This window comes from Pristiophorus japonicus, chromosome 6, assembly GCF_044704955.1.
Source record: "Pristiophorus japonicus isolate sPriJap1 chromosome 6, sPriJap1.hap1, whole genome shotgun sequence".
Classification (NCBI taxonomy): Eukaryota; Metazoa; Chordata; class Chondrichthyes; family Pristiophoridae; genus Pristiophorus; species Pristiophorus japonicus.
The window spans coordinates 81823848-81851225 of NC_091982.1; the positions used below are offsets into that span (position 1 = coordinate 81823848).

The following is a 27378-nucleotide window of genomic DNA, read 5'->3' on the forward strand; positions in this document are numbered from 1 at the left end:
TGTCAAGAAGAAAAAGATACCAAAGTGCTTCACAGAGGCATAATCAAAAATGGAGATTAGGAGGGGTGACCAAATACTTGTTAAGAGTTTTTTTTTAAAGGGGTGTTTTAAAAGGAGAGGGAGATAAGGTTTAAGGAGGGTATTCTAGAGTGTAGAACCTGGGCAGTTAAAGGTGAAGGAGCATGGTAAGAATGCACGAGAGGAATGTTGGAGGAGGCTAGAGATAGGGAGGGGTGAGCTCATGGAGGGATTGAAAATGAAAGAACTTTAAATCTGAGGCATTAGAGTTCTGGGTCCCAAATAGGACAGGGATCATAGGCGAGCGGGACTTGGTACAAGCAGCAGAGTTTTGGATGAACTGAAGTTTTATGAAGGATGGGAGCTATATAAATGCAAATTGTGGTGACCATCATGTCAAATAGCCTGTCAACATTGACCTAGGATTACAAAATGCAGCCACATGTAGGGTTTTGGAGAATGATTTGCACCCTTGGAACCATAGCCCCAGTATAAATCGTCACCTCCAGGAGAGGAGGGAAGGGAGAAAGTTGAGGAAATATTTCTAGATTGTATGATGAAACATGAACAACCTGGCTGATAATTAGGAAACACAAAATGGTGATTTAATTTTCACTTTATTCTATTAATATCATAAATTAAGAAACCCCAATTCATTCCTTTGGATTAACATGGGGAAGATGCAAATATCAGTTTTGTAACTAATAAAATATTTTAACTCCTTGTCAAAGGAGTTGTTTTGGAAGTCTATATCAACCAGGAAACAGGAACGAGACACTGATAATGGATCCATATCTTTGAAGATAAAAGGAGCTTCCTAAACCCAGATTCAAGCTGTGAGAAGAAATCATTAACAAAAAGGCAGATACTGTTCTTAAGCATATTTATGTTCAAAGTCTGGATAAAAATCATTATGAGCTATTAGTTCTTGGGCTAAAGAACTTTCGTTCAATCTGGATTTTTTAAATTCCTTAAATTAAAAACAATGCAATTTGTAAGATATTTTACAGATTAACAGATTATTTTCAGCGGAAGTATTTTTTGGGGACAGACATGATTGTTGACATGGATAAATGTTAAATGGTTAAGACCTGTTCAGATAGAACCAAACCAATGTCTGTTTTTTCATCCCAGAACCAGAGGTTTATCAGTGAATTGCTTTAACAGGTGGGGGAATTCAGACCGAGGAAGTGACAGTTGTTCAGACAGTTGTATATGCTGATTTAATCATTCCTCCCCCCACCCCCGGCCCCAAACCTACAAAGATTTTCTGTTTAACCATGGGCAGATTTTACAATTAACCTTTTTGCTGCTTTCAAAATTCACACATTTATCCTAAGAACATCAGTCAAACTGAAAGGTTCAGTCACAGAAATGTTCAGACCATGGGGTTCATCCTGTTCCTGGAACAGTAACATATTCTACAGTACTCAAAATGGTTACAATAAATGGATGTACAGCAGCCTCACGTTATGTTTGTGCTGAATTTGCAGTTGCTGGAGTTTAAAGTGTGCAGAATCGACATGGCCAATGGCTGTCTTAATTCTTACAATGTATTAATAAGCTTACCACACACAAGCCCAATGTGGAATCAGCCTACCATTTATTATGAGAAAGAAATAAGCCAATTGGACAAATATGTAAAAAAGGCTTAAGAAATGTGACAGTAAAAATAAATGATCCCCCCCACCTTCCAGAATAAAATAGTGCATACAATAGCAATAAGCAAGCAGACTGGTACAGTGCTTCAGTGTGATACAATGCACGCATAAGAAAGGCCAATGATTTCTCCTGGAATTAAAGGAACTAAAAAAATTGTGTGTAAAGATTGCACAAGACAGTTATGAGTAATTCCTTGTGACAGGGGCCTTCCATTCTTACTTGGATCTCAAGTCAGTCCAGAAAGCTGTGCTCACCAGAGTTCTCTCAAGGAATGCCTGCTCTTCAGTGTGATCATGTTGAATCATTCTCCCCAAATTCACATTTTCTAACTGTGATTTTTGAGCAGCAAATCTTCACCCCGCCATTACATCTAATAGTTTTCATAGGTCTAATATAGTCTGTCGGTGCAGAAGAAGGAGACTAATAATACTCTTCCTCATAGGTGTCTGTATTCAGGCAGTAGAGTATGGCTGCTCCAAGCATGAAGATGGTGCCACCCCAGGCAATGCCATAGCCCCAGTTGAACTCATGGTACGTCCTCAGTATGTTGGCATCAATGAATTTGATAGGGTACAAAACCAGGGCACAAATCTGTAAAACAACTGAAAGAAACACATTGATCAACACAAGACTGACAGTGCAGGGTAAGGGAACATTATGCAGCAATTTGCCAACCAGTACAGAGCAGGGGAGTGTAGCAGGGGCTATATTTGCATGCCAGTCATTATGGGGCTGTGGGACGATTCAGGTATTGGGAGCTGTGGCATCATCATCGGCAGTCCCTCGCAATCGAGGAAGACTTGCTTCCACTCCTGAAGTGAGTTCTTTGGTGGCTGAACAGTCCAATACTAGAGCCATAGACTCTGTCACAGGTGGGACAGATAGTCATTGAGGGAAGGGGTGGGTGGGACTGGTTTGCCGCATGCTCTTTCTGCTGTCTGCGCTTGATTTCTGCATGCTCTCGGCATTGAGACTCGAGGTGCTCAGCACCCTCTCAGGGGCTGTGGCATAGTGTGACATAGACAGAGGTATGGTCTGCAGCAACCTGTTGATCAGCACAGGTCTGAGTGTGGGATGGAGGTATTCTCTACAGTAACATGTCTGAGTGCAGAGCTGTGGCATTGTTGGGAGGTGGGGGAAAGAATGGGCTATAGTAAAGCAACAGTCATTGTGGGACAGGAGTCATTCTTTACAGTAATCTGCCAATCACTGGCGGGCTGTGCCATAGTGTATGGGGGGTGGGGTGTTATTCCCTACAAGTATAGATATTTCTTGAATGCCAACATCTACCACTCAGGTGTTTGGTTTTAAGACAATGATTCACAATTTTGAAGCATACACAATGCTTAATACTGATCTCATAGCATAATATGGATTCTGGCCAGTATCAGTCAAGTGGGTGATATTGAATGTGGCTGTGTACAGCAGTTTACATGAACATCATTTTCTGCTTTTAAAAAAAGAAAACAATTTTCAAAAGACTCCTATTCCTTTCCAACTAGGGAGATTTTCTACATTATATTATCATTTATGAGCTGATCTCCTCCAGCTTGGCGGGTGTGAACGTCTGATTGGAAATCATCTGCAGCACAGATGTCTCCAGAGCTAGTGCCAGTGTTAATCAGTGGAAAACATCTGCTTGTGAGCCAGTCCCAATGTTACTCAAGGTGCTTCTGTTATGACTGAGTTGTAAAATACACTTCACAAATATGGTACTCAGTCAGATAGAGCAGGGAAATCCCAGCACCCAAGGATTGCGAGGTTCGGGGGCAGGTTTGGGGGAAAGAGATGGGGAGAAGAGAAGGAGATAGAAAAATATCAATCAGCCAGGGTTTCCCTTCTTGATCACTATCCAGTGATTTCTGCTAGAAGGTATGCATGCATGGACAGGATCGGGCATGGCGTGACCACCTTCAAATAATTTAGGTTCACGGTTGAAGAACGACTACTCCAACAAGGCTGCTGATCTCCATGAAACTATGTCTCAGAAATTGGTTACTGCCTTTGGATAGGTGAGAGAAAACTGAGACCATAAATTTCTGATTTTCTAGCATTAATAGAATTCCTATTCCCGCAACATATGAATAGCAACTGAAATACACTGCAATTTCTTATACCCAGTCCCTGCCAAAACTACATAGGGAATTGCACACACCCACTCACCTGAAATGAACAGCATAACAGCAATTGTCCTGTAGCAGCGTTTGTGAGCACCCTTGCACAGTGAGATCACAGCAAAGAGGAATGCAATTAGAGTGATAGATCCTCCGGCAAGAAGCAGTACCAGTGTAGCGACCTGCCAGTCTGTAGGAGATGGAAGAAATGGCAGTTCAAATACGGTACACAGCAACAAACAACAACTTGTGTTTATATAGCACCTTTAACGTAGTGAAACATCCCAAGGCGCTTCACAGGAGTATTACGAGATAAAAAGTTTAACATCGAGCCATATAAGGAGAAATCAGGGCAGGTGACCAAAAGCTTGGTTAAAGAGATAGGTTTTAAGGAGCGTCTTGAAGGAGGAAAGAGAGGGAGAAAGATTTAGGCAGGGAATTCCAGAGCTTGGGGCCTCGGCAATAGAAGGCACGGTCACCAATAATTGACCGATTATAATCAGCAGCTGCAAACAAGTTTCTTTTTTAACATCTGAAGTCCACAATGGGGATCACTTGTCCCAGTAGGGGAGATTTTCTGCTTTAGGACTCCCAGGTCGTGCTTGGGGCACCAAGGTGATGTTACCTTACTCATAGAATGTACGGAGCACTGGAGCCATTTTGCAATTGATCCAGCTCATATGTGGATTACTCAATCATGGTAATTAGCTTGAAGGAGTTACTCAGCTTATTCCCCAGCAAGAAAGTGATGTTATTTTAAACCCCACAGGTATCACACCTGCTCTGGCCTGGATGCAAAAGTCAGTATGACTGGAAAACTAGCAACAATGTCTTTCCAGCCTTTGTGATCCCATTTGTCTGATTGGAGACCACCATGTGGCTGGCCTCAGTTTCCCCAGGTGGGTGGGTGGAACGAAGGAACGAATACCTGCTCTTTACCACTATCCAGTGACACCTGCTGGAAGAGTGAGTGAGCGACCAATAGAAATAGGATCAGTATCTGTTGTGATGTCCCGACACTTGAATAGGCAATCTGACACTTGCTGTCTAGGTTCACACCTAAAGAGCAGATAGATAAGGTTCTATGGGACTGCCAGTAATCATAGGACCATTTCCTAGTATGTATCCCCACAGCTTTCAAGAGAAGAGAAATTAAAGGGATTTTTTTTTTTAAGTACTGAAGGAACTGCATCATCTTTGGAGGGAATACAGAACCTGAACTTAAATGAAGAGGCTGGATTTCAATTCCCTATTGCAAATGCAACCATCCAATCTTTAGCTGGGGGGGGGGGGGGGGGCGGGGGGGCGGCTGGGAGAAGAAAGCAAGAAACAGAAAAGATGGATCATTCCATTCTTCTAAAAAATCTCCCCATTGTGCATCCTTAGATTAATCTCCCTTTAATGAATGCATGTGACAATAAACCTCTTTCCTGGCTGACATCCAGTCCACATGAGTGGCAAATTACATCATCCAGCAATTAACCACTACTAATACATTATAAATCACACAAGCAGGAAAACTATTTCAGGATTCTCAGAACTGGCAGTATTAAGTTGTGCAAATATATGCTGCAATTCATCTAGCCTTGAACTATTCCCCTCCCCACAATGTTCCTCCCCTCCTCTCTGGAGAGTGCTAACTCATACTGAGATACAATTCCAGTACCTCATTCTTGTGGCCATCCTTCATGCAAGTGTAAATGGTGAGTGTCGGCAGGCTATTCCAACATGGGAAGTGGGGGGGAGGGAGTGGGTGTTCACCACAGCTGAGCCATATGCATACTTCCCATCAGGGGTAACTGGATATCAAGCAGGAGTAAGAACCTTGGCTGATTTTTACCTTCCTTAGTGTAAAGCATCGAGGCAAATTTTGGCACTTCAGCTGTTGCCCTCAGCAAAATCAACAGTCTGGGGATCGAAACTGGGATATTTTGGTCTGTACTGTGTAATGCGACATCGTAGAGTTCCTGGTGGAGGCAAGAGGAAGGGAACCTAGCCAGCCTTGGGCTTCCATCTTGTTTTCCCTTATATTCCCCCATCACCCACACCCCACCCCGAGATTCACTAAGTTACAGATCCCCACTTAGGAGCAGTTTATACATTTATCACTTTGAGAGATCTTAGTTGCAGATCTGACTTAAAAGGTTCTTTTCAACAGGGCCAGTGCTGTGACTAGATATATCAATAGTAAATAAAGTTCTGGAAGATCAAGAATCTGTACAACAAATGTACTCTGATACTGGCATATTATGTAATCACACCTACTTATATAAGCAGGCTTTAAAATGTAATTCTATGTGTGATATTCAGCACAGTTCTTGAAGTCAACAATAAAAATATTATTTGTCAGTGGGCAGAGCTTGTTCTTTCCTCAGACTATTGTTATTCATTTTAATTGGTCTTCCATAAATCATTTTGTTTAAAAAAAACTGCAACTTCAGTTCAACCCTGTTCCATTGTTACTGCAAAATGGTGGGACATTGAAGATCCTTGGTACACTATACTCATCATCATCATCATCATCATAGGCAGTCCCTCGGAATCGAGGAAGACTTGCTTCCACTCCTGAAGTGAGTTCTTTGGTGGCTGAACAGTCCAATACGAGAGCCACAGACTCTGTCACAAGTGGGATAGATAGTCGTTGAGGGAAGGGTTGGGTGGGACTGGTTTGCCGCATGCTCTTTCCACTACCTGCGCTTGAATTCTGCACACACTCGGCGTTGAGACTCGAGGTGCTCAGCGTCCTTTCGGATGCACTTCCTACACTTAGGACGGTCTTAGGCCAGGGACTCCCAGGTGTCAGTGGGATGGCGCACTTTATCAGGGAGGCTTTGAGGGTGTCCTTGTAGCGTTTCCGCTGTCTACCTTTGGCTCATTTGCCACGAAGGAGATCCGAGTAGAGCATTTGCTTTGGGAGTCTCGTGTCTAGCATGTGGACTATGTGGCCTGCCCAGCAGAGCTGATCGAGTATGGTCAGTGCTTCAATGCTGGGGATGTTAGCCTGAATGAGGATGCTGATGTTGGTGCGTCTGTCCTCCCAGGGGATTTATAGGATCTTGCGGAGACATCGTTGGTGATATTTCTCCAGCAACTTGAGGTGCCTACTGTACAAGGTCCATGTCTCTAAACCATACAGGAGGCCCTATAGACCATGAGCTTGGTGGCAGTTTTGAGGGCCTGGTCTTCAAACACTCTTTTCCTCAGGCGGCCGAAGGCTGCACTGGCGCACTGCAGGCGGTGTTGGATCTCGTCGTCAATGTCTGCTCTTGTTGATAGGAGGCTTCCGAGATATGGGAAGTGGTCCACGTTGTCAAGGGCCGCGCCATGGATCTTGATGACTTGGGGACAGTGCTGTGCGGTGAGGACAGGCTGGTGGAGGATCTGTGTCTTACGGATGTTTAGCGTAAGGCCCATGCTTTCGGACACCTCAGTAAATACGGTGACTATGTCCTGGAGTACAGCCTCTGTATGTATGCAGACACAGGCGTTGTCCGCGTACTGTAGCTCGACAACACAGGTTGGAGTGGTCTTGGACCTGGCCTGGAGACGGCGAAGGTTGAACAGGTTTCCACTGGTTCTGTAGTTTAGTTCCACTCCAGTGGGGAGCTTGTTGACTGTGAGGTGGAGCATGGCGGCGAGAAAGATTGAGAAGAAAGTTCGGGCGATGGCGCAGCCCTGTTTGTCCCCGGTCCGGACGTGGATTGGGTCTGTGATGGATCCGCTGGTAAGGATTACGGCCTGCATGTCGTTGTGGAGCAGGCGGAGGATGGCAATGAACCTTTGGGGGCATCCGAAATGGAGGAGGACGCTCCATAGACCCTCGCGGTTGAAGTGCCAAAGGCCTTTGTATGGTCAAAGAAGCCCATGTATAAGGGCTGGCGCTGTTCTCTGCATTTTTCCTGTAGCTGTCGCGTTGCAAACATACTACTGACCCAATGGCCAGAGGTGATGGTAGAGGAGACATCAGTGGGAAGAGTTGCCCAGAGGGGTTAAACTAATATACAGGGGGATGGGAACCTATGCAGGGAGACAGAGGAAAGTAGAATGGGGGCAGAAGCAAAAGATAGAAAGAGGAAAAGGAAAAGTGGAGGGCAGAGAAACCCAAGGCAAAAAGCAAAAAGGGCCACATTACAGCAAAATTCTAAAGGGGCAAAGGGTGTTAAAAAGACAAGCCTGAAGGCTCTGTGCCTCAATGCGAGGAATATTCGCAATAAGGTGGACGAATTAACTGCGCAGATAGCAGTTAACGGATATGATTGTAATTGGCATCACAGAGACATCGCTCCAGGGTGACCAAGGCTGGGAACTCAACATCCAGGGGTATTCAACATTTAGGAAGTGTAGACAGAAAGGAAAAGGAGGTGGGATGGCATTGCTGGTTAAAGAAGAAATTAATGCAATAGTAAGGAAGGACATTACCTTGGATGATGTGGAATCAGTATGGATGGAGCTACGGAATACCAAGGGGCAGAAAATGCTAGTGGGAGTTGTGTACTGACAGTAGTAGTGAGGTTGGGGACAGCATCAAACAAGAAATTAGGGATGCCTGCAATAAAGGTACAGCAGTTATCATGGGCGACTTTAATCTACATATTGATTGGGCTAACCAAACTGGTAGCAATGCGGTGGAGGAGGATTTCCTGGAGTGTATTAGGGATGGTTTTCCAGACCAATATGTCGCAGAACCAACCAGAGAGCTAGCCATCCTAGACTGGGTGATGTGTAAGGAGAAAGGACTAATTAGCAATCTTGTTGTGTGAGGCCCCTTGGGGAAGAGTGACCATAATATGGTAGAATTATTTATTAAGATGGAGAGTGACACAGTTAATTCAGAGACTAGGGTCCTAAACTTAAGGAAAGGTAACTTCGATGATATGAGACGTGAATTGGCTAGAATAGACTGGCGAGTGATACTTAAAGGGTTGACGGTGGATAGACAATGGCAAACCTTTAAAGATCACATAGATGAACTTCAGCAATTGAACATCCCTAGCTGGAGTAAATTAAAAAACGGGGAAGGTGGCTCAACCGTAGCTAACAAGGGAAATTAAGGATAGTGTTAAATCCAAGGAAGAGGCATATAAATCTGCCAGAAAAAGCAGCAAACCTGAGGACTGGGAGAAATTTAGAATTCAGCAGAGGAGGACAAAGGGTTTAATTAGGAGGGGGAAAATAGAGTATGAGAGGAAGCTTGTTGGGAACATAAAAACTGACTGCAAAAGCTTTAGATATGTGAAGAGAAAAAGATTAGTGAAGACAAACGTAGGTCCCTTGCAGTCAGATTCAGGTGAATTTATAATGGGGAACAAAGAAATGGTGGACCAGTTAAACAAATACTTTGGTTCTGTCTTCACGAAGGAAGACACAAATAACTTTCCGGAAATACTAAAGGACCAAAGGTCTAGTGAGAAGGATGAACTGAAGGAAATCCTTATTAGGCAGGAAATTGTGTTAGGGAAATTGATGGGATTGAACACAGATAAATCTCCGGGGCCTGATAGTCTGCATCCCAGAGTATTTAAGGAAGTGGCCCTAGAAATAGTGGATGCATTGGTGATAGAGAATTCAAACAGGCTGCATTTAGACAGACTGTGAAAATTCACAGACCCCCAAGTCAAGGCTGCTACGTGCAGTTCAGCATGTTGCATTAAGTCATCAATCAACTTGACATTTTAGGACTTTGGGTAGCGAGCCAATTAAAAGGTTAAAAGACTATTAATTGAGCCAATAAGGTCAAAGAAGGCGAGTTCTTTTCTGTAAATTGATCCAGGTATACGTACAGCCATTTTGACAATGTGGTTTCAGAAGGACAAAGACCTGGCTTAAAGCCAAGAGCTTGTTATTGCTGTCTGCCAAAATAAAGAAATTAAAACTACAACCGGAGTTCGTATTTCATTGGAAATTAAGAGATCTAACAATTTTGGCATTACGAACACGACCGCTGAGGAAAGAAACTAAATTTTGGACATCGGACCTACATACTGAGGTAAGGACTCCTCTTTATAAAAGTCCTCGGTCAAAAGTCTAAATTCACCTCTCCTTCTACGCGATTCCGAAAGCCTCCGGTTTGCGAACCCTACGGTTGGTAGACGGCTCGAGGTCCCACAGACGTCTAACTTCGGCGGTGTGTTAGTTAATTAATCACCGACCTATTGATCGGCTAGAAAGCCTACGACTCGAGACCCCAGTAAAGAAATCAGTATTATGGCAGCAGGAGATAAGAGCAAAGAATTGGCTACAACTGTTAAAGGTGGGCAGGCACCACCTGAAGTTTCGCTAGATTTAATTCTCCAACAGTTGAAAGAATACATAGAGCAACAATTCAACTTATCTAAAACCTGTATTAAGATCGAACAAAAGTACGGAACCTCCAAAGGACAATGGTCCTTGGACGAGATTAAAAGGGTCTGGGGAAAACGACCTGTATGAAAAATAAAGAGCGAACTAGATGGTTCCTAGTGGTTATGGGCCAGATCCGAAAGCGGAATGAAATTATAATGCGTTCCCAACATGATCGAGAACTGACCAGTACAAAGGATCAATTGCAAGCTGTTTGTGCACAGCTGCGACAGAAAAAACTTGAACTTGAAAAGCTGGAAGCAGAAGTTAAAGATCTTAAAGGTGAAATTAAAGAATGGAAAAAATCATTAGGTCAAGAGACAGTAATAGGAAAAGGAAAATGTATCGGTCAATTCCCAGGGTACCCATTTTTGGATAAATTAAAACCGCAAACCCGAAGACACGACCGAGGAATAGATACGGATTCTGAATCCTCCGACGATACAGGGTCGGAGGATGATGAAGAATTAGGGGTGCGGTTTTCCCCGTTTAAAAAAAGACGAGTTGTAGTCAAATCAGAAGAGACTGCAGATGCCCCCGGAACCAAAAAAACGAGGAAAAGGGTGTACAAAAAATACTGATTTCATATCCGGCAGACCCAGAGAAAATTGATAAATGGTCCAAGGAATTGCCCAATCCAAAGAAAGGGGGAGTAAAAACGTGGGACCAATTGGACCGCTTAAGAAATATATATCAACTTCATCCCTGGGACGGAGTGCAAATTTTGACCATAATGGTGCCAAAAACACAGGGAAGAAAATTGCACGACAAGGTAGAAGAAGCTTTGGGGCAGGATGAGCAAGAACTAGACGCAGGATGGGAGGCGATTAAACACTGGCTGCAAGCCTTCAGTCCAGCTAAGACAGACTGGGGAAAAATTGCAGCCTGCCAACAGAAAGGAACAGAGGAGGTCCTGGAGTATGATGAGCGCTTTCGATGCACGTGGCTAGAACATTCGGTTATGAATAATACGGATGAGGAAATGGATGAACAAGTGTTTGGACCCCTGAAAGCAGCTTTCGTGGCAGGTCTAAAGCCAGAACTGTCCAAAATGCTTCAGGTAGTGTTACCGGACTGGGAAGGTAGAGGAACTACCTTTTCAGCATTGGTGGATCGATGTAACCAATTAGATCGGGATATGGGAGCTAAAGTCCGAGCTGTACAGGCTATGGGATGGAAATCCCAGGATTCCGATAAACAGTCATTAGGAAAATTACCCAGAAAATGTCATTATTGTGGGAAAGAAGGTCACTGGGCCAAGACGTGCAGGGAAAAACAGAAAGGTCGTGGCTGGGGAAGAGGACGCAGCCAGGGATACAATTCAGCCAACAAACCAGGCTTGTCACAAGATAACGACTTCATAAAAGCATTAAAGCGACTGACAATACAACAACAGAAGGAGTTACTTGGGATAGCAAAAAACGATTACAGTCCACCCTGGCCCCCCTCCTCACACGAATACAACAGAGGGGAGATGGGCTATATATAACTGTGAGGGTGGGTGATAAGGATGTGGACTGTCTTTTAGACACAGGGGCGGAATTAACATGCTTACCCCTACAATATGGAGACTTTTTGCCGTTGGATGGTAGGGCATGTACAGCCTATGGAGTTGGGGGCCATAAAATGGAAATTAAAAGGACAACAGCGGTACTTATAGGGCTGGGTCCACATGAACTAACCACGCCGGTCTGGATAGGCCCAGTAGATCAACCCCTTTTGGGAATGGACGTTCTAATCCAAATAGATTCATCGTTGCATTTCGAGGATGGTCGGGTGACATGGTCAATTAGAACTTTGAAGAAAGAAGAATTGAAGGAACACCCGATATGGGCTAAAGATAAGAACGATTGTGGCCTACTCCAGATGGAGCCTGCATCATTTACCGGGACCAAGCCTCCATGAACTAAACAGTATCCCATCAGTCCAACTGCCATCGCGGGAATCTTACCGGTTATTCAGCAATTGGAGAAACAAGGGGTGCTTATTAAAACGCATAGCTCCTCCAATAGCCCCGTGTTACCGGTACAGAAATCTAATGAGACTTGGCGTTTGACTGTCGATTATAGGAAAGCTAACCAGTGTATTGATCAAAAAGCTCCTTTGGTCGCAGATCCCTTCACCATTTTTAATGCCCTCAAACCGGAACATAAATATTTCTCGGTTATAGATATGGCCAACGGATTTTGGTCGGTGCCTCTGGCACCGGAGGTTCGACAGTGGTTTGCTTTCACGGTCCAAGGACAACAGTAAACTTGGACCCGGTTACCGCAGGGTTTCCACAACTGCCCTACGGTATTCCACATGGCTTTTCAAAGCCATTTGTGAGAATTACCTCCCCTGTCATCCACAGTCATCCAATATGTCGACGATATCTTGCTAGCTTCAAACACGGAAGAACAGCATGAACAAGATTTACGAGCTTTGCTGGACCACCTTCGGCTGAAAGGACATAAAGCCAGCATCGACAAAGCACAAATATCCCAAGAAGAGGTTGTATACCTGGGACAAAAGATTTCACAAGGAAAGAGAGAACTTACCCAGGATAGAGCTGCAGCCATTTGGGCTGCTAAAAAAACCACCATTATTCAGGAACTAAGGTCTTTTTTGGGATTGTGTAACTTTAACAGAAATTGGATTGACTCCTTCACACAGCTTGCTCAGCCATTGAATGATATTTTAAAGGGGAAACGTGCCTCTAAAGAAGCCATCACCCTCACGAAGGAACAGCAAGAGGCCTTCCTGAGTTTGAAAAAGGCTTTGTATTCGGCACCAGCTCTGGGAATCCACGACAGTGGTAAGCCATTTACCCTGTTTGTCCATGAGAAAGAAGGATATATGACAGCTATACTGACACAAGAACATGGGGATCGGCAAAGACCTATTGGCTATTATTCAGCAAAACTGGATGCGGTAGTCCTCGGATGGGGAAGTTGCCTAAGAGCTATGAAAGCTACATGTCGAGCGGTAATGATCACTGCGGGTCTAGTCCTCGACCAAAAGCTGATTGTCAAGTGTCCCCACACCTTACACGCTTTGCTGTCTATGAATAGAATGTCTCAGGTGACGGCAGCTAGATGGACCCGCTGGACAGCAGTTTTGGAAGCTCCTAATCTCCATATCATCCGGGCCAGCCCGGTTAATCCCGCAACTATGCTCCCGATGTCAGAATCGAGGGAGCAAGACGGGGGAGAATGTGAAGAGCATGACTGCGTGGAGATTTTAAAAGAAACAGAAGAAGCAGCCTTAGCAGCAGAGGAGCCTCTGCACAACCCAGACATCATCTGTTTATAGATGGTTCCTCCTTTGTTGACAATGGTACCAGAAAAGGATGATGGGCAGTTACAACCTTATATGAGGTAGTGGCAAAAGGATGTTTACCCTCAGGAACGTCAGCACAACAGGCCGAGTTACGGGCCCTGTCAGAAGCATGTCGAATAGCAGAAGGACAGACAGCTAATGTCTACACAGATTTGCGTTATGCTTTTGGAGTCGTTCACGACTTTGGTCTGTTATGGCAGAAAAGAGGATTCCTCACTGCTGCTGGTACACCTATTCGAAATGGAAAAGAAGTCCGAGATTTACTGGAGGCCATACAATTACCTCAGGAAGTGTCCATCCTGAAGTGTAAGGCCCATACCAAGGAAAATACCACAGAAGCACAGGGAAATGCCCTAGCTGACCAGGCAACTAAAGATGCCGCCTCACAGGGCGCTCCCCCAGAAGAACCAACACAGATGTGCAGATTGAAAGCACTCAGGACTCTGACACGAGACCTTCAAACAATGCAAGGCGAGTGCTCCTGAGAGGAAAAATGGACATGGATTGAGGCAGGAATTAAGCTATGTGAAGATGGTGTCTGGAGACAAAGAGTTACCGACAAGCCAGTCACGCCACAAGCGCTTATGCCTTTTTTAGCCCAACAGATCCACTCGTGGGGACACTTAGCCTCACAACAGATGACGGCACGGTTCCAGAAAAGCTGGTGGGGTCGGGGATTTAAAAAACATTCCCAGCTGGTAACAGACCGCTGTGTGGTCTGTCAGAAAAATAATTCTGGACCCATCACGGTAATGCCCCAACTGAGGCCCCCTGCCCCTGTCGGACCATTCCAGCATCTGCAGGTTGATTATATATCTCTTCCTTCATGCCAAGGATACATTAACATTCTTGTCATGGTCGACAGATTCTCTAGATGGGTAGAAGCTGTCCCAACTAAAAGAGCCACAGCCAATCATACGGCAAAGGTCTTGTGTAAGGATTACATTCCCCGATGGGGAGTCCCGAGTCGCATTGACTCAGATCAGGGAACACACTTCACAGGTGCTATCTGCCAAGAAGTCTGTAGGTTACTGAACATTACGTGGGATTTACACTGTCCTTATCATCCACAATCATCAGGACAAGTAGAGCGAATGAATCGAACTCTAAAACAACGGCTTGCCAAATATCACCAAGAAGGAACACCATGGCCCCAGGCACTACCAATAGTGCTATGTAGCATTAGGGCAACCCCGAACAGAACTATAGGTTTAAGCCCATTTGAAATTATAACAGGAAGACCCATGTCGCTGCCAGAAACTATCGATTTACGGAAAGCTGATGTTCACTTAATGAGTGACACTTTGTTATCATACTGTCAGAACTTAACCAATGCTATTAGTTCTGTTTCCCGACAGGTATCGGCAGCTTGGGGTAATCCACCCGAAGGAGGACACGACATCATCCCGGGAGTCTGGGTGTATGTGAAAAAGTTGCATAAAGAACCTTTGGGTGCCAAGTGGGAGGGACCTTATCAAGTGTTATTGACCACCCAGGCAGCTGTCCAAGGAAAGAAAGCCTGGATCCACGCCACACACGTTAAACGAGCACCCGTAACTGAAGCTGAAATCTAATAAGGACAATTACTTTTTGCCAAAATGTATAAATTTACTGTATTATTGATTGTAGGTATTCTAGGCAAAGGCCTACTTCTTACTAGCCAAACCTCTGCACCAAAGGGAAATAGTAGGGGAGCAAGGGAATTACATGTAAATACCTTTTTATATATGTCATACATTTATGCCAAACAAGGTAACATTTCTAGTTGTTGGGTGAGTGCGCATATTCCTATTCACTCAAAGGGAGGGATTCCCTTGAGGCCAGTTCACTTGAATATCTCGGAAATGGTTGAGTGGACAATTAATCAAAACAAAACAGGCAATGCGTTTCAGGATACGGAAAACTGGGCACGTAAATGTAAGTCAGCAGGTTACAATCTGACTACCTTTGAAGGGGGATACCAACCGTGCTACAATAATTCCAAACGGCCCCCATTTTTTGTTGTCACTAATACAACGGGAATAGGAAGACCGGGGGAATCGGCTGTCTGATTAGAAACATCAAAGGAGGCCAAAATATGGGGTATAGTAACTGCTCCCGGAATTATAATATAATCAAGCCACGGAACGGTCCAAATTGGGCCGATGTGGGAATTTTTAACGTAACGGGGATTCTGAATAAAACAGATGGAAAAGCCTGGACAGGCCCCGGAGTGTTGCTGACAAAGAAACAGCTAACATTCATTGCCTATAATGGCACCTATTGGGTGTGTGGACACAAGGCCTACCCTTGGCTACCCCAGAATTGGATGGGATCCTGCTATTTAGCCTACATTGTGCCTTATATGTATCATATAAAGTCACTGTCGGAACATTTACACCGTCCTAAGGGAGCTATCACAGGAATAGAGAGGTTCTTTGCCATTCTGATCCCCAGGTATGGGACCGCCAGACTGGCAAGGGAATCCATTAACATGGCATCCGTTGTGAAACGGGTAGCCAATGATACCTCAGAGGCCCTAGTTAAAATCAATGCAGAAATGGTAGCAATCCGCACAGTAGCCCTACAGAATAGACTGGCCCTTGACTACATCCTGGCTGAAAAGGGAGGTATTTGCACCCTACTCGGAACTGAGTGTTGCACATATATCCCAAATAACTCTGAAGAAATTGCCCACTTAGTGGAGCATATCCAAAAGGAGGTAGAAAAACTTAAGCAACCCCCATCATTCACTTTGTGGAGTGGAGCCACTGAATGGCTAGGTTCAATAGGAACTTCATTGGTGGAAGGTTTAATTCTATTTGTTGTAATTGTTTTACTTTTATATTGTTTGTTTATGTTGATTAAATGTTGTTGCGACCAGGCAGTTGCAGCTGCTGTCCCGCAGGTGAGACACCTTGCAGGTCCCAGCAGACCGTCTGTACATGGCACAGGGGTATGTTATGCTTAAAGGAAGGTTGTTTACTGGTTGAACTAAGATATTGGGCCCAAGTTTCCACATGATTCGCGCCTGATTTTTAGGAGCAACTGGTGGAGAACGGACTATTTTAGAAATCGCAATTCTCCACATTTTTTTTTCTGCAGTTCTAGTCAGGTAGAACAGTTCTAGTTTCGAACAGAATTTTTTCTTCAAAAGGGGGCGTGTCCGGCCACTGACGCCTGATTTGAAAGTTTCCACAGTGAAAATGTACTCCAAACTAAAGTAGAATGGAGCCAGTGAAGATTTTTGTAGAACTGAAAAAACCTGTTCTACACATTAAAAAATCAGGCGCAGGTTACAAATTAGGCGTCCAGAACGGGGTGGGTGGAAGGGAACTCATTAAATTCGACAATAAATCCTTATTTATACTTCTACAAATATTATACAAATAAATCCAACCTGAATAAACATTTATAAGCCAAGAAAAGATTAAATAAACCATCTTCCTACCTGTGTGAAAGTGCTTCAGCCAGGGAGAATTCTGCAGCCGTTCGTGCCGCTGAGCGGGAGGGGGAGAGAGAGGCGGGGGAGGGAGGGGGAGAGAGAGAGAGGGGGAGGGAGGGAGGGAGAGAGAGAGAGGGGGAGGGAGGGGGAGAGAGAGAGGGGGAGGGAGGGAGAGAGAGAGAGGGGGAGGGAGGGAGAGAGAGAGAGGGGGAGGAAGGGAGAGAGAGAGAGAGAGAGAGAGAGAGAGAGAGGGGGGGAGGGAGGGAGAGAGAGGGGGAGGGAGGGAGAGAGAGGGGAGGGAGGGAGAGAGAGGGGAGGGAGGGAGAGAGAGAGGGGAGGGAGGGAGAGAGAGAGGGGAGGGAGGGAGAGAGATGGGGGGGGGAAGAGAGGGGGGGAAGAGAGAGGGGGGGGCGGGTGTGGTCGGGGAACAGGAGCGCGGGTCGGGTCGGGTCAGTCGGGGGGGGAGCGGGTGTCGGGTGGGGAGCGGGTGTCGGGTCTCGGGGGAGCGGGTTGTCGGGTCGGGTCGGGGCGGGGGGGGAGCGGGTGTCGGGTCTCGGGTCGGGAGCGGGTGTCGGGTCGGGGCGGGTGGGGGAGCGGGTGTTGGGTCTCGGGTCGGGGCGGAGCGGGTTGTCGGGTCGGGTCGGGGCGGGGGGGGAGCGGGTGTGTGTCGGGTGTCGGGTCGGGGCCGGGGGGGGGAGCGGGTGTTGGGTCTCGGGTCGGGGCGGAGCGGGTTGTCGGGTCGGGTCGGGGCGGGGGGGGGAGCGGGTGTCGGGTCTCGGGTCGGGAGCGGGTGTCGGGTCGGGGCGGGTGGGGGAGCGGGTGTTGGGTCTCGGGTCGGGGCGGAGCGGGTTGTCGGGACGGGTCGGGGCGGGGGGGGAGCGGGTGTGTGTCGGGTGTCGGGTCGGGGCCGGGGGGGGGAGCGGGTGTTGGGTCTCGGGTCGGGGCGGAGCGGGTTGTCGGGTCGGGTCGGGGCCGGGGGGGGAGCGGGTGTCGGGTCTCGGGTCGGGAGCGGGTGTCGGGTCGGGGCGGGTGGGGGGGGTGGTAGCGGGTGTCGGGTCGGGTCTGGTCGGCGGGGGGGTGGGGGGAGCGGGTGTCTGGTCGGCGGGGGGGGTGAGCGGGTGTCGGGTCGGGTCTGGTCGGCGGGGGGGTGGGGGGAGCGAGTGTCGGGTCTGGTCGGGGGCGAGGGGAGCAGGAGCTGGCCGTGGGAGGAGCCTCATTCACGCAGCCCCAGTGAGGCCATTCAGCCAGGGCTAGGGGCTGCGTGCTTCGGGCCCCTCCCACACAGTTCGGCGCCTGGAGCTACTGCACTTGCGTGCCCACTGTAGCGCACATGTGCAGAGGTCCCGGCGGTGCCGGGACCTGGCTCCGCCCCCCCACAGCTCGTGCTGGCTGCGCCGAGGGCCAGAGGACCTGTAAGTAGGTGGAGAATACCGAGGATTTTTTTAGGCGCCGTTTTAGGCGCAAAAAACGGGCGCCCAGCTCGGAGGGGCACCCGTTTTTTTTCTTGTGGAAACTTGGGCCCATTGATTTGGATTAAATTGGAATAAGGTTAATTAACCTACTAAAACCAGACTTCCATTGTGGCCACGATGGAACTCGGGTTGGTGTAAATTTGTGTGGAAGCTACTAGTCCGGACATGTGGCGAAACACATCAACAAATTTTAGAAGGAAACTCTATTAACATGTATGAAATTATTTTGTAGAATGTTTAACCAGTGATACTTGATGTTTTATGATTCAGTTTGTGAAAGAATCAAAGGGGGGATTTATAGAGAATTCAAACAGGCTGCATTTAGACAGACTGTGAAAATTCACATACCCCCAAGTCAAGGCTGCTACGTGCAGTTCAGCATGTTGCATTAAGTCATCAATCAACTTGACATTTTAGGACTTTGGGTAGTGAGCCAATTAAAAGGTTAAAAGACTATTAATTGAGCCAATAAGGTCAAAGAAGGCGAGTTCTTTTCTGTAAATTGATCCAGGTATAAGTACAGCCATTTTGACCATGTAGTCTCAGAAGGACAAAGGCCTGGCTTAAAGCCAAGAGCTTGTTACTGCTGTCTGCCAAAATAAAGAAATTAAAACTACAACCGGAGTTCGTATTTCATTGGAAATTAAGAGATCTAACAATTGGTGATCATTTTTCAACAGTCTATCGATTCCGGATCGGTTCCTATGGACTGGAGGATAGCTAATGTAACACCACTTTTTAAGAAGGGAGGGACCGAGAAGGCGGGTAATTATAGACCGGTTAGCCTGACATCAGTAGTGGGGAAAATGTTGGAATCAATTATTAAAGATGAAATAGCAGCACATTTGGAAAGCAATGACAGGGTCGGTCCAAGTCAGCATGGATTTACGAAAGGGAAATCCTGCTTGACAAATCTTCTAGAATTTTTTGAGGATGTAACTGGTGGAGTGGACAAGGGAGAACCGGTGGATGTGGTGTATTTGGACTTTCAAAAGGCTTTTGACAAGGCCCCACACAAGAGATTGGTGTGCAAAATCAAAGCACATGGTATTGGGGGTAATGTACTGACGTGGATACAGAACTGGTTGGCAGACAGGAAGCAAAGAGTCGGGATGAACGGGTCCTTTTCAGAATGGCAGGCAGTGACTAGTGGGGTGCCGCAGGGCTCAGTGCTGGGACCCCAGCTATTTACAATATACATTAATGATTTGGATGAGGGAATTGAGTGTAATATCTCCAAATTTGCAGATGACACTAAGCTGGGTGGCGGTGTGAGCTGTGAGGAGGGCGCTAAAAGGCTGCAGAGTGACTTGGACAGGTAAGGTGAATGGGCAAACGAGTGGCAGATGCAGTATAATGTGGATAAATGTGAGGTTATCCACTCTGGTAGCAAAAACATGAAGGCAGAATATTATCTGAATGGCGGCAGATTAGGAAAAGGGGAGGTGCAATGAGACCTGGCTGTCGTGGTACATCAGTCATTGAAAGTTGGCATGCAGGTACAGCAGGCAGTGAAGAAGGCAAATAGTATGTTGGCCTTCATAGCTAGGGAATTTGAGTATAGGAGCAGGGAGGTCTTACTGCAGTTGTACAGGGCCTTAGTGAGGCCTCACCTGGAATATTGTGTTCAGTTTTGGTCTCCTAATCTGAGGAAGGACGTTCTTGCTATTAAGGGAGCGAAGGTTCACCAGACTGATTCCCGGGATGGCAGGACTGACATATGAGGAGAGACTGGATCAACTGGGCTGTATTCACTGGAGTTTAGAAGGATGAGAGGGGATCTCATAGAAACATATAAAATTCTGACGGGACTGGGCAGGTTAGATGCAGGAAGAATGTTCCCGATGTTGGGGAAATCCAGAACCAGGGGACATAGTCTAAGGATAAGGGGGAAGCCATTTAGGACTGAGATGAGGAGAAACTTCTTCACTCAGAGAGTTGTTAACCTGTGGAATTCCCTACCGCAGAGAGTTGTTGATGCCAGTTCATTGGATATATTCAAGAGCGAGTTAGATATGGCCCTTAAAGCTAAAGGGATCAAGGGGTATGGAGAGAAAGCAGGAAAGGGGTACTGAGGTGAATGATCAGCCATAATCTTATTGAATGGTGGTGCAGGCTCGAAGGGCCGAATGGCTTACTCCTGCATCTATTTTCTATGTTTCCATTTCTTCATATCTGTGCTCAGAACTAGTTTTTGCCAAGGGTTGCCAAAGGTAGTGCGATGGTGACATGGCACAGAGAGAAAATTCCTTTAGACCAAGGGTGTAACTTGAACCTCAAATCACAGTTAAAGTCACAGTCCAAAGCTGCTATAATTTTGGATGCAGAAAGAAAAGGACATGTTAATTTGCAACACCTAAAGCTCTGATTGGTCCCATTGGATGACATATCCTGATTGCTCATTGGTCCCCTTGGAGGACAAGACACAGCCAGCAGTTTCTCTGGAATGTGTAATTAGATTCTCCCTGCCTATGTTATCAGTTACTTTGCAAAGTGAAATTCAAACCATTCTGACTGCCGACTCCAGACAGAACAAAGCTCATTTGGAACAGACAGGGCTCATCCTCACAGATCAAGACCTTCTCCCACCCCTCCCCCCAAGGAAGCTCCTGCCCCCACCGCCCAAGTTCCTGACCTCCTCCCCCCTCCCCACCCGCCCAAGTTCCATACCTCTTCGCACCCCTCTCCACCTAGCCCAAGTTTCTGACCCCTACCTCCCACCCCAGCTTCCTAACCTTCTTCCCTTCCCAAGTTCATGACCTACTTCCCCTACGGCTACCCACACTGGTTCCGGACCTTCTCCCCCTGCCCAAGTTCCTCCCCCACAGATTCATGACCTTCTCCCCAACAATTTCCTGACCTTCCCCTGCCCCCCCTCTCTGGTGCCTGCCCTACCGCCCCCTCCTCTGGTGCCTGCTCTCCCCGCTCCGATCCCTTGACTTGCTCCAGGCACGCGGATAGAAATCGGGTGGGAACAGGAAGGATGTGTTGTGCAGGCCACAGGCTACACTAGGCACGTGGCCGCAGCATCGGGCGCACATGCAGGGCTCCGGTGAGGGGCGGGACGGTGTTCAGGCTCAGCGGAACCTTTAATCGGTGACTGCCCATCCTCCCCTTAGCACTTCACACATCATCAACTAGAAATCTGGGAATCGAAATACTTATTCCAATAAACACCAACTTTTATTGGCTGCCTTGCTATCCTTAGAGATGCACTAACTTTTAATTAAAATGTGCAATGAATTCAAATTCATGGAAGAAGATGGGTTGACATATTTCAGGAGTGCAACTTTAGAATTGTTTCCAGCACATGTCCCACGCTATCTTTGATCTTTGTGCTCTTCTCAGTGTGACCTAAAAGTGGGGGAGTAGAAGCATCATCAAATGATACCCATAGAAAGTGCCAGCACTCATAGACACAAAGTTGCTGTTGGATTGCAAGAAAATTAACTTACAGAATTGTAAATGTATAAAGTTTCATAATGGTTGCGGAGATGAGTACTTGAACAAAATTAACACATACAGCCCAGAAAGAGATACAGCAGTAGGCCTGGTGGTTTTGCCAGCAGCTGCTGTTTTGGAGTGTGAGGAATTTGCAGCTGTTCGGACTTGAAGGGCAGGGGACCATGGAAACGACTTGGCTATTAGCATACTCTACCGCAACAAAACAAACACTTCGTAATTCAACCAAAGTGGAGGCAAAGCCACTGCTGTTGTGTACACAATCCTACTTTCCTTCTCCCATATTATGGTCTGTGCTGAGTTAACTGCCAGTCGGGGTGCTACAGTTGGCCACAGACCAGAGAAAAATCTGCCAAACTTCCGATGACTATTCAATGACCCCAGCTTGAAAATGCATACACGTGGCTGTCAGATGAAGACAGGATCTGGCTTGGCTGCTGCTGGAATTGCCTGCTGACACTCGCTAGAATCCTCAACCATCTTCTCCCTGTGGCTGAAGAGCTCCTCCCGGAGTCACAGTGCGGATTTCGTCCACTACGAGGTACAACGGACACGATCTTCACGGCGTGACAACTGCAAGAGAAATGCAGGGAACAGCACCAACCCTTCTACATGGCCTTCCAAGACCTCACAAAAGCCTTTGACATGGTCAACCGTGAGGGACTATGGAGTGTCCTGCTCCATTTCAGCTGCCCCCAAAAGTTTGTCGCCATCTTCCGCCTGCTCCATGACGACATGCAAGCCGTGATCCTGACCAACGGATCCATCTCAGACCGCATCCACGTCCGGACCGGGGTCAAACAAGGCTGCGTCATCGCGCCAACCCTCTTCTCGATCTTCCTCGCTGCAATGCTCCATCTCACACTCAACAAGCTCCTCGCTGGAGTGGAACTAAACGACAGAACCAGTGGGAACCTGTTCAACCTCCAGGTTGTCTCCAGGCTAGATCCAAGACCGTCCCATCCTCTGTCGTCAAACTACAGTAAGCGGACGACGTTTGCATCTGCGCACATTCAGAGGCTGAACTCCAAGTTATAGTCAACATCTTCACTGGGGCGTACGAAAGCATGGGCCTTACACTAAACATCCATAAGACAAAGGTCCTCCACCAACCTGACCCCGCCACACAGCACTGCCCCCCCAGTCATCAAGATCCACGGCGTGGCCCTGGACAACGTGGACCACATTCCATATCTTGGGAGCCTATTATCAGCAAGGGCAGACATTGACGATGAGGTTCAACACCGCCTCCAGTGCCACAGCGCAGCCTTTGTGTTCGAAGAGAGTGTTCGAAGATCAGGCCCTCAAATCTGACACCAAGCTCATGGTCTACAGAGCTGTAGTGATACCTGCCCTCCTGTATGGCTCAGAGACGTGGACCATATACAGTAGACACCTCAAATCGCTGGAGAAATACCACCAACGATGTCTCCGCAAGATCCTGCAAATCCCCTGGGAGGATAGATGCACCAGCGTTAATGTCCTCGATCAGGCCAACATCCCCAGCATCTTAGAACTCACTTTTAGAGTGGAAGCAAGTCTTCCTCGATTTCGAGGGACTGCCTATGATGATGATCACACAAAGAATGATGTTAGCACAGATCAGGAATCAAACCTGTAACCTTCTTGATCTGTATAGCTTAGTTCCTCACTGGTCACCAACTAAGTCATCAAAGGAACTTTTTTTGAATGCTTCATCCAAGGCCACCTTCACTGCATTGAGTGATGATCTATTCCACGTTAACAACTCTAATGTCCCTATTCCAACGGAAGCAGTACAGGAGTAGGCCATTCAGCTTCTTCAGCATGTTGTGCCATTCAATTAGATCATGAGTAATCTGTACCTCAACTCCATTTACCCACCTTCTGTTCTATATCCATTGATAGCCTTAGCCAACAAAAAACTCCGCCTTGAAAATTTCAATTTGATCCAGCATTCACTGCCTTTTGAGGAGCGAGTTCTAGATTTCCACTACCCTTTGTGTGAAAAAGTGTTTCATAATTTCACTCCTATATGGCCTAGGTCTAATTTTAAGATTATGCTTTCGTATTGATATTCCTCCACTAAAAGGAAATAGTTTCTATCTACCTTATCGAATCCTTTTACAATTAAGTTCCTCGATTAGATCACCCTTTAACATTCTAAACTCAAGGGAATACAAGCCAGGTTTATGCAACCGTGATGCCAACTTAATCATATTCATATTGAGGGATCATGACTGAGATTTGGTGGGTGATCGTGACGGAGGTTGGGCGAATGTTTTTGCGGCAGAGGAGCGGTGAGGGATCGTGGCGGAGGTGCGGCGAATGTTTGTGGTGGAGAAGCGGTGAGAGATTGTGGCGGAATTGCGGTGAATGAGGGTACAAGGCCCAGAAGAGCCGAGGGCCCAGGGGCAGCACGGACCTGCCCACACTACGATATGTGTGCGCACTAGGTCCGTGCAGCAGAGCAGGTTTCCAGTCATCCTGGTTAACCCTTGTCAATGGATAAAGGCCTAGCTTTGTCAAGGCTGTGTGGTGGCTGGTGTGCAACGGTCACCACACATTAAAAAAATCCACGCACAGGCATCTTCCACCCCATCAATTGGAGTTCTGGACTGGAACATCGGGTCCTTCATTGAAACATCTGTGAACTCATGTGGAAGCAAGTCATCCTTGTTCGAGGGACCGCCTATGATGATGATGATGATTTATATTATGAAGTGGAATACTTCACAAGCGAGCATTTCATTCTGGCCATGTTCCTTCCCCAATATCAGGCACTTCACTTCAGATGCACTCAGCAAAACTACCTCTCCCAATCGGAAGCTGCTGCTTTTGACATCATTAGTGCCATTTACACTGTAGGGTTGCCTCCCAAGCATGCTTGCCATCAGAAGACACTGTAAAGGAGGCACGCATATGAAGGTTACTCCTGGTCACATCTTTGCAAAAACCTGAGGGACATGCACTGCACAAATTGCCTTTGGGACTTTATTTTAAAAATTGGTCCACTTTCACCCCTTAAGTTTTGTTTTATAATGAGAACAGATGGATTACACCCAGCCATTCATTATAATGCGTTAATACACATTCTTGCAAGCCCCCTTCACATTAGAGTTTCATATTAGAAAAGTAACTGGCCCACATTCCTTTGGAGGCAGGTTATTCACTGCCTGTAGAAAAAAGGGCTGGCTGTTCACAAATGTAATTGGTTACCACCAGATGTTCATATTTATGGCTGATGGCCTGTACGGTCTTTCCCTGACAATGGAAAAGATCCACAGCTAGAATGAAAAGGTCACAAACAAAAGTCTACCGCAACTTCTTTAGAGTTACATTGCTGGGAACCCTGGTCGATTCTCCCCTCACTAATCTAGTGGGTGGTGAGTAGTGCCACTACTATCTCCCGAAAGAATACCTGTGGCACAGTTCTCAGGCAGAGGACAATCAGGTCGGTTACAATACTTGACAAGAGCTTTTCTTTAATCATTTGCATCAACTTGTGCGACATATCATCCGACCATAGGGTTTTCCCCTCACCAATCAATTTAAATCCTTTAAATCAATTCAAGATAGTTCCCCCTATTGCTCAGTGAGATAATACAGTGAGCAGCAGAGCCATGTAATGCTCCCAGGGTCCAGCCAATACTTGCTGTCAAAGCACAAATAATGGAATTGGATAAGGTACCAGGCAGTCACTAAACCATATCTCACCAAGGAGAGAACAGCTTAAGGAAAGGAAAGGGTGAAAAGTAGTAAGAAAAAATATTCACGGCAGTTATATATTGGCTGTTAAGTAAATGTTTAACAAAATCACTTGGATTTCAAGAGCTATGGTGGATGATTTTTTTTGTATGCAGTTTACTTGAACTGTGATAAACATCCAACAATAATGAAATTTAAGCTGTTTCAACATCATTTTGATGTAACACCAGCCTGTCACTGCTGGTGGATGTGGAAAAAGCAATTTATTGGTGATAAATTTCCAGAGTTATCACACAAGCATCACGTCCTACAATATTAAAGCTTGAGTGTACTGTGTTGCTACTAACATGCCAAATATGCCTCGTGACAGAACGGAATGAGCACTAAAAAAAAATCACTCCAAGGCAGAGCAGATTTTAGAATCATTACCTCATACCATATTATTTCAGTTCGATGAAAGTTTTTAATTAGTTACCAGCAACTATGAGTTCGCCCTGTCTTAGAGATGCACATTTTGAATAGAACCTCGCATTCTCCTCAAATAGACAATTTTGTTATGGGGTTTCACCCCTTCTCCTTTAAGGGGATTATTGTATCCGGAATGTATACACTTTTTTTTCAAAAGAATGTTTTTAATTCAGCTTCACGGTCAATATAAAGTGCCACCCAGTAAAACACAATCAAGTTAGCCTGTTTTTTACGTTTCCCATTTAACTGTGGAAACTTTCGTTATATAAAAGGACAAATGTTTTTGTTTCTGCTTCCTGGTTTACTCATTCGCATCTTCTGTTCGACATTCTGTCTCTGTTCCCCCTCCCCCTTCTTTTTGTTGCACGAGTTCTACCCAACAAAGAGAAAACTTCATCCTCAGTCAATCAACTACCCCCCGACCTCACCTTCTGTGTACCTCATAAACAAAACCAATTAAAAACATATATATATATATAACACTTCAGCTGCAAACCTTGGCTCGAAGCAGTAACTGTAACAAATGTTGTCCCCGAAATTTTCTTTAACAGAAACAGTGCGGGGGGAGGGGGTGAATAACACAAGCCCATTTCTCCAGAACAAAACTCATAAAGCAAGTACAAGTAAAACTGGATTGGTTTCTAAATCAATGCTGAGCTCAAAAAACTTTGTTTTTAAAGTGTAATATGGAAATATGCAGCAACTGTGGCAAACGTTCGACTTGAGGGGGAAAAAACCTATATGATGATTTTTATGTTTTTATATGCTAACCCTTACCTGTCTTGAGAACGGACTCGCAGTCCCATCCAGTTGTGGTTTGTTTGCAGTAATCCCAGAGAGAGAGCGAGGAGCGCTGGGCAGTGACCCAGGCTTGACTCAGCAAAGATACCACATCCAAACTCAGAGCCACAAATACACAGATCAGAGCGATCAGCTTAAAGGGGCGAACTACCCGCACCTCATCCACAGCCATAGTCTACTCCAAGTATTCCTCCAAGCAGGAACGGATAAACACAGCCCGTACAGCTTCTCCTGCACCAGCCTAGCGATCCGCAGCAAGCTGTCCTTCTGCAACTGATTAGCTGTGCCTTCTGCCCACTGGGTCTTAATGCCTTCAGTGTTTACTGTGTGCTTTGTTGACCAGTCAATAAATTGAAGTGAATCCTCAGGCGGTCCTTTGGACTGCCTAGAATTTATTACCGTCAACAAGCAAGGGTCTTTGGAATGACGATCAACGAGGCATACAGTTTTATCCCCGCTAGTACGCTAGTTGATCTGCCCTGCCAGTGCTCATGGGCAATTTTTTAATGTAACTATCATTGATTTTCTACCATTCTGTGTCTTTCTGTTTGTCGTGCAAACTTTCTGTCTCTGTCTTCTCTTTGTCTGCCTCATACAATTTCTCATTGTC

General features: G+C 46.1%; 1 protein-coding gene across 1 annotated transcript; it reads right to left on the minus strand.

Annotated features, from left to right (window-relative positions):
* Window positions 1–1599: 1599 nt before the first annotated feature.
* LOC139265175 (transmembrane protein 47-like) lies at window positions 1600–27167 on the minus strand. The gene is made up of 3 exons (XM_070882099.1): window positions 26745–27167; window positions 3844–3984; window positions 1600–2282 (listed from the first exon to the last, which is right to left on the minus strand). The coding sequence occupies exons 1-3, from the start codon at window positions 26938–26940 to the stop codon at window positions 2101–2103; spliced, it is 519 nt and encodes a 172-aa protein (XP_070738200.1). The 5' UTR covers window positions 26941–27167; the 3' UTR covers window positions 1600–2100.
* Between the last annotated feature and the right edge of the window lie 211 nt (window positions 27168–27378).

Coding starts and splice junctions, on each gene's coding strand:
- LOC139265175 (XM_070882099.1), bottom strand. CDS start 26,940: ATGGCTGTGGATGAGGTGCGGGTAGTTCGCCCCTTTAAGCTGATCGCT. Junction 3,985..26,744: donor CGAGTCCGTTCTCAAGACAG/GTAAGGGTTAGC, acceptor CATCTCCTACAG/ACTGGCAGGTCGCTACACTG. Junction 2,283..3,843: donor TGTTATGCTGTTCATTTCAG/GTGAGTGGGTGT, acceptor TGTTTCTTTCAG/TTGTTTTACAGATTTGTGCC.